Source organism: Castanea sativa, chromosome 3, assembly GCF_040712315.1.
Source record: "Castanea sativa cultivar Marrone di Chiusa Pesio chromosome 3, ASM4071231v1".
Lineage (NCBI taxonomy): Eukaryota > Viridiplantae > Streptophyta > Magnoliopsida > Fagales > Fagaceae > Castanea > Castanea sativa.
This window is the reverse complement of record NC_134015.1, coordinates 18,622,366-18,634,220: the sequence shown is the minus strand read 5'-3', so window position 1 is coordinate 18,634,220 and position 11,855 is coordinate 18,622,366. Positions and strand designations below refer to the sequence as shown.

Sequence of the window (11,855 nt, the reverse complement as noted above, 5' to 3'; positions counted from 1 at the left end):
AGTTTCTCTCTCTCTCTCTCTCTCTCTCTCTCTCTCTCTCTCTCTCTCTCTCTCTTATGCCCTAAGATATCAACTCCGGCGCCACCTGAGTTTCCCTCTCTCTTTCTCTTTTGCAACCCATCGAGACATGCTGCAACCCTAGTTTGAACCAACCCTTGCATATGGTTAAAAAACAAGTGTCTCAAGTTTCATTGGTTTCGATATTGAGGTTGAAACCATAGTACGTAGCTTATATTGGCGCCAATGGCAAAGAATTCGGAGAGTAGGAAGAATGAGGGAAAGCAAAGAAACTAAGGTTGCTAGTGTTAGTTTCCAAGGTTTGTTGTTCTTCTTCATGCTTTTTGGTGCTTGGTTCCTTTTGTGAATGTTAGGTATGGAGGAATAAGTCAGTGTCGTTTCGTGAGGTGAGGTGCTGGCGACATAAAGCATGCAACTCCAAGATCAGCTCACACCACCACATCTAGGTACCTTCTGTTTGCAAGATTGTGATTTATTTTTGGGGCATCGATTGATGAAGGGCGGCAGTGATGGCAATTGTTAGTCAATGATTTGGTGGTGATTTGGTTGAGCAATTTTAGGTTGAGATTGGTTCTTTGAATTTGAATTTGATTTGGATTTGTCGTAAATGATATTATGATTAGGGTTCTTCTGCATATGATGTGGCTTTGATTTTAATAATTTTTTAGATTTGAATTGGCAATCCAATGAGAAATGAATCGCTTAACTAATGCATTGTCTGCCAATTAAAGGGAACTTCATTTAATGCATTTTTTGTCAATTAAAAATGTACAAATTTTCAAAACTACCATTTTTAAATTATAAAAAAAAATAATGATATTGAATTTTTAAATAACATACAAAACAAGATAGGAAATTTGTTTATTTTAAAAAGAAAAATTCATTTTGGGATATTCCAAAATAGAATTGAAGGCCGGCTAACAATTTGAGAAAAAATAATAGATATAAATAGAAGGATAAAATGTGATCATCCCCAAAAAAAAAAAAAAAATTCAGTATCATATTCATTTTGAATAGGAACGACCTTACTTGTACATATACATGTACTACGTAGTAAGCAGTGAAAAACTGAATACTCATCGATCTGCATGTGCCCTATATGTACGTTAGTAAAGATCTTCCATTGTACGTTGTGGCATGCATGGATGTGTTCCACGTACTTCCCCCACGTTTACAGTCCTAGTCACCTGGAATTTTGTTCTCTCTTAAAAAAAAGTCTCAACGCCTCCCTATTTTTTTTTGCTACATTTGCGGAAGAAATTTTATTTGTAAAATATGTGAGTTTAGAGTTTAGAGTTTAGACTTTAGCGAGGTTCTTTTCTTTTTTTTTTTTCTTTTTTTTTTCTTTTTAATAATAAAAAATATTATAAATTTGGAAGTGAGAGTGGTTATAGATAATATTGATAGAAAAACACAGAAAGTTCCTACCCGAGCACAGTTCATTGTTGAGAGAGAGAGAGATGGCAGCAGAGGTTTCAAAAGAACCCATGAAAACGGTGGCTGAGATGGCTCCTATTACCGCAGAAAGGAAGGTCCGAGATGATCTGGAGTCTAAGCTCCCCAAGCCCTGTAATATCTTCCATCTCTTTCCCTTATGCTTTTCTTGTTCATCAACCTTCCTTTTTTTTTTTTTTCTTTTTCTGGGGGGAGCAAATATTTAGAATAATGCATTTCTGACCAAGTCTTTGCAGTGCATTTTCAGTAAGTTTTTCGCTTACTGTTCTCATGGGTCATGGTGTATATATAGAAAATGAACAAATGGATTTGAATTTTGAAGTAAACACTCTTGTGCATTTCTTATTTATTTATTTTTGAAAATTTATTTTCCAGTGGCAATTAAAGGGGTAAATATCAATCGTACGTGTGAAAATGGAATGAAGATTAAAATGTTTGGGTATGTGTTACTTAATTAATAAACATAAATGAATGTTTGAGATTAAGAATAAGTTTCAGGTTGATTTGAAAGTTGTCATGGACTAGGTGAAATGTTATCTAGGCAAGCAAGCAACATCAAAAGTGGAAAAAATTCTACCCAACATTGTAGTGAACAATTGAATAATTTTTTTTCCTTTTTCTGAGTGCTTTATTTTATTTTTTCCTCCTAGCATAACATAACAGCCAAGTCAACTTTGAGTTCACCTAATTTACGCTAAACATTTGAAACAAATCATTGAGTAGGGATTTATTGCATATTTTTTTGGAAAACAATTTCCTTTAATTTGTTTTTCAACGTTGTTTATACTTCAAAATAATAACAACTAGTATTAGATCGTCCAACTTAGATATATATATATATATATATATATATATATATATATATATTTTTTTTTTTTTTTTCCTTTCCACAAATTTTAGTTTGTGTTGAGTTTGAGCTTTTCTTTACATAAATATATAAGTTTATAGTTGGCTGTGGTAATGTGGTTTTACGACTTGGACTGCCTCTTATATATCCTTCGCATACCATAACCATAAGCACCCTATGTATGCAGGAACAAATTGGGTGTTGTTATTGTTAGACTTATGGTTAAATGATTAAATTCACAATTTTCTAACAGTTTAAGCTTTTAGAATAATCGGTAATTTAACATAGTATCAGAACAGGAGATCCCCAATTCAATCCCTGGCTTTATTCTACCTTCCATTTAAAATGTTAAATTCTCACTTGTTGGGCCCCCACTTATTAAAGGGAAGCTTAAGCCCACAAGTGAGAGGGAGTGTTAGACTTATGGTTAAATGATTAAATTCATCATTTCTTAACAGTTTAAACTTTTGAGATAATCGGTAATTTAACAGTTATATATATTAAAAAAAAAATGAATTCCCTCTTTTCTCATTTATTTTGTTGTGAATTCTTCTTCAGACTTGCCTCGAGCTGTGGTTGCACCTGATACAGAAAATATAAATGGTACGTGGGGCCATAAGCATCACAACATGTCCGTGCTTCAACAGCATGTAGCTTTCTTTGACCAAGACAATGATGGCATCATCTACCCATCAGAAACATATAAAGGTAAGCTGTGTGCTGAAGGCAAATATATAATAATCTCCAGAGACTTGAGAAACTATGAAATGATTTGTTGTTCTTAACTAAGGATATTGGAGTAGGATCAGTTTGGTGTGTGAGTTGCGTACAAATCCAGGCTATTCAATTTTAGAGTCTCAGATCTGTTTAAAACTTATGTACGTGTCCTACTTGAGTTCCTTCCTATGCAAGTGCTTTAGATGATTTGGTCGTGTTCAGAATGGGCGATTATTGTACAGGTGAGAAAAAAGGGACCTTAACTTATGTATGTGTCCTACCTTCGTATGCATATGCCTAATTTTCTCTCATTATCCTTATGGAATGAGCTCCTCATGGAAATTAACTAAATTTAGGATCTTATCTTGATGAATCTCTTCTTATGGGTTGATCAATCAATACTACAAGTCTTGAAATGGCTTAATAATTATTAGTCCAATGAATAGTTTGATATAGAGAGATGAATAAGTCTTAATTTATACACTCCATTTCTAAAGATAGATGGAAAAGGTTGGAGAGAGTGCATGGCTTTATGAAGTTCTCGACTTTCTAAAACTGTGCAAGGCCTTAGAGTAGTATATATATTAGATTGTTTGTTAGCATATTCAAGAGTTTGGAGTTTGGACCAATAGATCTAGAGCAAACCAGTAGTATATATATTACTTGTTTTTGTGGTTGATTTGAATCTCGATGCTAATATGGTGCAATTTATTGGCTAATGGCGATAGTTGCAGTATACCAGGAGTTTTTAAGGGACGAAAGCAACTGTAGACGGTAGTTGATACTTGCATTTGTAGGGGCTCGTTGGGTAATTAGGTAATGTGCATAGACAGTAAGTTAGACTTAGCAATAGGATTTGAAAAAAAAAAAGCAATTGGAAACAATATTTTTAGAGTGTTAAAATTAGAGTTGGTGGGATGTATTATATGCTTTAATAATATAATATCAATCTTTGTAGGTAATAGCATTTACAAACAAATTTTAATTATGCAATCGCTTTTTTCGTTATATATATATATATATATATATATATATATATATATATATATATATATATATATATATATATATATATGTATATATCAAATGTATTCAATCGCTTTCCAAACTAGAAGTGTTAGAATTTTCCAGTTACTTCAATTTCAATCCTAGGTTTTTGAACCATTATATTTTCTAATTTTTATTTTAAATAAGCAATCAAATTTTGATTTACTCGTAAGTTACTTATGATTGTTTTGTTAACTCGGTGGTTGTAACTGCTCTTCAAAAAGATTCTTTTTTTTTTTTTTGTTGATAATTTAAAAAAAAAAAGATTCTTGTTAATCTTTGTTTACATGGGAATTAGTAATTAATTATTTCATTTGCAAGCCAATTGCATTTCTAATTAAATATAGTCTCAAACAAATGTAAATATACCAGTTTTTGTGTTCTAATTGTACTAGACAAATATTAAAATAAAGATTTTTTTCCAGGGAAAAAGTTTTTTAGTTTATTAGGGTTTGTTTGAAATCTGTTTATTGTGTTGAAATTGAAATTTTTTTGCTGAAAGTACTGTAAATAAAGATAATAGTTGAAATAGAACCGTGAAACCCATGAATAGTATCAAAAAGTACAGTAGGACCCATAAATAGTAGCAAAAATAAGCTGAATAATAAAATAAGTTGGCAAAATTTTTTTTTTGCCCAACACACCCTAAGTTGGTTTGCTCCATTTGTTTACAGGATGTCGCGCACTCGGTTTTAATGCGGTTACTTCCTTCTTTTTTATGATTTTGATCCATGGATCTATGAGCTATGCTACCTTGCCTGTAAGTTTGTTGTGATTTGGAACATGATCATTTGTCCTTAATTAGAGCTAAAGTTGATAATTTTAATTCTTTTCTTGCAGACATGGATACCATCATCACCTTACTTCCCAATATACATACAGAACATACATAAGGGAAAGCATGGAAGTGATTCAGGGACTTATGACACAGAGGGAAGGTGAGAGATGAAAAACTCAAGCCAAACTGCAATGTTTTCCATTTTCTAATTGCAAATACTGCTTATTGATATGACACATTAGGCAAAAGAGTCTCATTTCCACCCACATCATGAGTGTGCGAGAATCAAATGCCCAATTCGTAATTCGGTGGAAAGGAGCTAAATTTTGTAGAAGCATCCCTTGTTTATTCCTACCTTTGTGGTCCAGTAGACTTTTCTCTCATCTCTCGATTAATTTAAAATTATTGTTTAATCCAACCTTTGGATTCAAAATAATTATACCTCAAATGATAGCCAAAGTTACAATTAAAACTCCTTATAAACACTAAATATAGAATTCAATATATACCCATCTAACATACACTTATTCAATCCAACCCACATGATCTGGTATATTATGTGCTTGTTTGGTTGGAAATTTCTATTATCGTTGTTCAATTTTCAATGTTGTGAAAATACTTGTTTGAGTGTTATAAATTTACATGTCAGAAGTGTTATTATTTTTTAAACACTGAAAACTGTTATTTAAACACTGGTACCAAACAGCCCCCATAATTAGTACATATATCTCTTCTCTCTTCTTTAAAGGGTGGTTTCAAGGTGTGCAACTTATACAAGGTGAGGGGATAGATTGAAATTTAAAAATTCATTAAGTTAGTGTTGATGCCAATGTAGTCAATACCGTACCGGTACCAGCCATACCGGTAAACGCCAACATTTCATACCGGTTTAAATACCGAATATACCAGCTATATTGGTCGATACTTGGCGTACTGGCCGGTACCAATTAAAAAAAAAACATTGTTTTTTTAGTTTTGTAATTTTTGAATTTTTTTAAGGGCAAAATATGTAATGAACAATTAAGTTTTCTGTTTTTTATATTATGTTTATTTCTTTTAATTGATGCTAAAGTCTAAAATCATGAATAATTTATTCTGAATTAAGGTAATATTTTATGGTAAACTTTTATGTTCATTATAATACACACACATATATATATTTATAAATATAAAAAAATAACGGTAAATTAGAAACGGTACACCGGTATTGACCAGTATCGAAATATATCATTCCACTGGTCAAACCGGTACAGCTTTTGGTACGAGATTGACTCTCTTGATTGATGCATTATATATTTTCAATTTGGCTAATTTGGAATAATCATTTATTTTCTAGAACTCATTGAAGTGTGCCTACTCATAATATCATATTCATACTTCGGTATGTGTAACCAAACCTAAGGAATATTGAGTTATGTATGATAATCTTTCTTATATCCAAATCAATATAGAACATTACTACTTATTAAAAGAAAAAGAAAAAGGTTTATGCCTCGGTATGTGTACACTCTCCTCCTACATTAGATAATATTCTGTCACAATTTTAGTTGTGGAAGTTACAATTATATTATTGTACCTCTCCCTTGATGTTTAGTTCAAAAAAGAACTTTTTGGTGTACAAGTATTGCTACACAAACCTAATTATAAAATATTGTTATCAAATTATTTGTAGATTTATCCCTGCAAATCTTGAGAACATGTTCAGCAAATACGCTCGTACAGTGCCCGACAAACTTACTCTACGGGAGCTCTGGCACATGACCGAGGCAAATCGAAATGCACATGACTTCTTTGGCTGGTCTCTCTCTCTCTCTCTCTCTCTCTCTCTCTCTCTCCATATATGAGAAACCCGCTTGAAAGTGTAATCAATCTCATTTTATAAATGTTGCAGGTTTGCAAGTAAACTAGAGTGGGGAGTTCTTTATGTTCTTGCAAAGGATGGGGAAGGTTTCTTAGCAAGAGAAGCTGTGAGGCGTTGCTTTGATGGAAGCTTATTTGAGTATTGTGCTAAGGTGCAAAAGAATGCTGCTGTTGGTAAAAAGGTTGACTAATATGCACCTTCTAATAAAAAAAAATTAGGATCATTGCGTAAGTTATTGGAACAGTGAAAATTTAATTTGACTTGCCATATATAAATGTTTGTAGCGTCTTCCTTTGTAAGGTCAAACAAGTAACCTTGCCTTAAAGGGTTAGTTTGTGCGTCAATTTTATCTTAATGATGAAGAAAATAAGATTGATAGAGAATAATGTGACTTTGACATGAGATATGCCGTGTTAAAATGGCTTTATTGATCGAGAGGATGACATGTCACTCTTATCCTTAAAATTTTTATAAACACGTGTATATCATAATCATGTTCATAATTTTCCCCAGTACAACTTCTAATGGAAGTTATGTATTAAAAGTTTAAGAAGTTTAAGATATTATCCATCCCGTTACACAATTTATTTCTTTGTGGGAAAACATAGAAGAAGTTCTAGAATGTAAGGCTCTGTTTGGTACACCATTTAAAAAAAAAGTTTTTAAACAACATTTTCACACATTTTTTAACTCACACATATTTCCAAACAACAAAACACATATTTTTAAGGCATGTATCAAACGCATCCTAAGAGTTTGAATTGTACTCCAGGGATCTCTAAAAAAAAAAGAATTGCTCTTTAGGGAATAAAGAGGACAGGCTCTTACTTATATGATGGTTTTTATGCCTTAGATTTTCTCCACCAAAAAAAAAAAATCTTGAATGTTTTCAGGATTCTTATCAATTAATACTATGGGTGAATTTTGGGCAAGTTCAGTCAATTTGAGGAATGTTAACCAATAAAAAAAGAAAAAGAAAAAAGAAGAAGAAAGAATCTCTATCAGATTAATTACACACAACACACCTATTAACTTAGGAAGAATCTTCACCCATACCCACTGAGTTGAACCCGTACCCGACCCAATTGACTCATCGAGCATTTATTATAAAAATTTTAAACTTAATTCTTTATTGACTTATTTTCAATCTATGTTTGTACTAGATTTATATTAATTTTCTATGTTGTAGATGAAAATACTAATGACATTGCTCATCAACTTGACAAGAAATTCTAAAATATAATTTTTTTCGGTGTTGAATTTACTATCAACATTAATAAGCTTTTTCGTAAGTACATTATGGGTTTTCTTCATAATTATTTACTTTTTTCTTTACCTAACATGTTACTATATTTTATTCTCAAAGCTGTATATATCATATGACTTTGGTTTGGATTAGTATTTTTTTCTTTCCATTTTTAACTTATTTGCTTATGTAAAGATTTTTAAAAGCCTTATATTTTTTTAAGCACAATTATAATTTTGCCGATAATTAAATAGCTTTTAGTAAAGAGTTAATCTAAAAGTATGCTGAGTTTACAGCAAATTTTAAACTTATTTCATGGTTTATTTACGGTTTTCTATGTGAAATTAATTACTATTAGAATTTTTTTTTATCGAATTATAAACTTAAATATTTATGTGTTTATCAAATTTTATATTTGAAGCTTTTTTTATTAATTTATTTGTATTAAAGAAACACACAAAAAAGGAGGTTGGTAAATATGTAAAAGTTTTGTTTTTGATATTGTTTTTTTATGTGTAAAAAAAAAATACTGATCATTTCTGGTTGATCCGACGATTCTGACCTGACCCGTTTTTTTTTTTTTTTTTTTGAAGATCTGACCTGACCCGTTAAAGGAATAACAACCCGTTTCAATCCAAAATCCAAACCCTTCCAAAATGGGCTACAGGGAAAGAAAGAGTCCGAAATTTGGTGAAAATGGGCCGAGTAAGCTATGCGGTCCAAAGTCCAAACTAAAAACCTTAAGTATTTTTCATAAAAACCCTCCTAAACCTTTGATTGAACTCAGCTGCAGCAGCTTTCTCGAGTCTCAAGTCTCAACCATGTCGAAACGAGTTACCCCACTTTGTGTTTGCCACTGTTCAGTAAATAGATTTTTTTTTGGTCTCAAACGCATAGATTCTTTATACTATGCATTTGAATTTCGCTTTGCTTTTCATTTTATTAATCGTTTATTCTTGAAAATTTTTTTTTTTGTGTGGAATTTAATTTATCTTAATCTGTTTATATCGTACAAAAAGTTTGAAACTTGAACCCAAAAAAAAAAAAAAAAATCCATTTCCATCACTTTAAGCTCATAAATGTTCACATTAACTGTGTGTGTGTATATATATATTTCTTTTTTCTTTTTGAAACCAACTCTATGAATCAATACAGTTTAATTTTGTGAAACCCAAGTGGGAATTTTTTTTTTTTTTTTTTGGGCTTGTTCTAAGCATTAAGTGTTTAACTTTCTTATGTTTCCCCACATTTTCACTGGAATTAAACAGTGGATAAGTTTTATATTAGGAGAACCTGAGAAATCGTTGTGGAAGTGTACGCTTTAAGTTGAAATGGGATTAATTAAGTGGAGTTCTTGGTTTTCATGGGTCCCAAGTATTGAATTTCTAAGTTATATAAAATTTTTTTCGCCAAGGGCCAAAAAGAACAAAGGGGTTTTGGTCATTTTTCCTGGGTTGTTTGTATCTATTGAAAATTTTTCTTAAGACAAAAAAGGGGATAAAGGGTTTGATTCATCTTTCCCTGATTGTTTTTGTATATGTTGATTTGCATTGCAGGACGCGGAGGAAGTGCCGGGAACAAGTTCCGGATGTCTCTGGGTCTTCCAGTGGCAGCAACACAGGGGCCAAGAACCTCTACATAATCTCAGTGAAGGGAATCAAGGGTCACCTCAATCGCTTGCCCTCTGCTTGTGTTGGTGACATGGTGATGGCTACTGTCAAGAAAAGGGAAGCCTGATCTCCGAAAGAAGGTCTTGCCCTGCCGTTATCGTGAGGCAGCGCAAGCCGTGGCGCAGAAAGGATGGAGTGTTTATGTACTTTGAAGGTTGTTTTTTCTCCTTTATGTGTATATGATTTGTTTGGTTGTTGAGATAACGAATGAATAAAACCTTATTTATGGCTGTGATGTTTGAAAATGCTTTCTTGATTTGAAAGGCTGTGTTTTGATATATCTCCACCCCTTGTGAGAGGAAGGTGGCGGTTGAGGTCCTGGGTTTAAGACCTCCCAGCTGCATGACTTACAGATAGAAAAATATATTGAAAATGATTAATTTTGTAATGTTCTTGTTGACTTGATATAGGATAAACTTTTGTTTTGGGATGTTCGATATCGTTGGTATATTATTTTTCTTGTAATTGCACTTTTTCTATGGGTTTAATAAAGAATTGTTTACTTATGATGTGTTCTCTTGTTATATATGATGCCATTGCAGTGGTCTGGCAATCATGAATGGATGAGTTGAACTAATTAATCTCTTTTATGACTACCTAAAAGTACTAGGGCTGAAGATGCACTCTATCTCAGTATTCATCTTACATCTTGGCCTTTTATTGCATGCTTTTCTTAAAGATCACTTCTGATGATCATGTAACTAAACTAGTACCTATAGTATAGATTTTATTGCATGCTTTTCTTGAAGATCACCTACAAAATGTAACATCCTCTTGCATTTATTGTTAAAATTGTCTTATTTCTTCATCAAGATATTCATAGGAGAGTCTTTTTCTATTCGTCAAGTTTTATAATCACGAACTGTTGTTAAAATTGCAGATAATGTTGGTGTTATTGTCAACCCCAAGGGCGAAATGAAAGGTACACTTCATCCTGAAGTCAGACTATAGTTTTTTTGATTATGACATGTCTAAACATATAAAATGAATTATCTTATTATATACGCTCAATAGAAAAAAGGAGGAGAAAAGGCCTAGTTAATGGGTTGGAGTGGGATTGAATTCGAGCCTGCATAGAACCTAGGTGTCTAGTTTTACCTTTGATTTTGTATTTTTGTTCGACTTGTTATGAGATTTAAAGAAAGCAGGCTGTCAAGTGACTTCTAAACTGATATGAGCAGGTTAAAACATGTGATATAACATGATATTGCATCAACTCAAACCCATTGGTCCTTTACTGACTTGTTATAGAGAATGTTACTTACATCAACGAGGCCTAAGGGTTGGTGTAATTCATCTACATCATTTTGTTTTTAAACTAAAAGAATCGTTTTGTTTGTTGAAGAGAATGATGAAAATCTTTGTGCTAGCGCAGCACCATTGCCTCGGTGCTATGAGCTGCACTCTTCCACACGAGATTTCTGACTCCGTTTTTTTTACCTATTGCTTGGACTTTAAAAAAAAAAAAAAAAAAGTGATATAACGCATACATAAGGATCAAAGTGGAACAAATTAATATGATGTGTTTCCAGCCAAAAAAAAGAAGCCAGTTTCATGCAGATAATTGAAATGGAGGAAAGGAGGTAGATTGGCCAGAATGCTGTAACATAACAACTGTCCTTAGTGAATTTTTCGTAGTTTTCACTTGCTTCATTATATGATAAGTAATTAATGAATGCTGATAAGCCATTTTGACTTGGGGAATTTGGAAGCAATATGGCGGGAAGCAAGCATTATTATTTTAAGTTGACATATGAATGCTGTAAGCCTGGAATGCCATTTTGAGCTGGCACTTTTGAGTACAATTTATGATATAGGAAAGACGTTTCTAATTAGCATGTAGTTTATTATTCAAACTCTTTTTGTTCATGTTTTGTTCTGGTTGCAGGGTCTGCTATTACTGGGCCAATTGGAAAGGAGTGTGCTGATCATAGCCAAGGATTGCAAGTGCCGCTAATGCCATTGTTTAAATGTTTGCATGTTCTGTTTCTGAACTAACATTTGGCTATAGGCTAATCTAGCTGCAGTGTAAAAGAGATTCAAGATTTTCCATTGAGATTATCACCTTTCTTATATCTATGTGAATGACTTTTTGGAGTTATATTATGCCAAATCATTAAAAGTTGTGTTAGCACCTATACTCACTGTAGTACAACATTTTTTTTTTTTTTTTTTTTTTTGAATTTGTAGGAAGTCTACTACCACTTTTGATTCAA

General features: G+C 32.3%; 1 protein-coding gene across 1 annotated transcript; it reads left to right on the top strand.

Moving 5' to 3' along the window:
* The first annotated feature begins 1,478 nt into the window (after positions 1–1,478).
* Positions 1,479–11,855, top strand: LOC142627058 (putative peroxygenase 3). The gene is made up of 9 exons (XM_075800856.1): positions 1,479–1,587; positions 2,879–3,028; positions 4,759–4,844; positions 4,925–5,022; positions 6,535–6,660; positions 6,754–6,904; positions 9,526–9,793; positions 10,520–10,561; positions 11,528–11,855. The coding sequence occupies exons 1-7, from the start codon at positions 1,479–1,481 to the stop codon at positions 9,667–9,669; spliced, it is 864 nt and encodes a 287-aa protein (XP_075656971.1). The 3' UTR covers positions 9,670–9,793; positions 10,520–10,561; positions 11,528–11,855.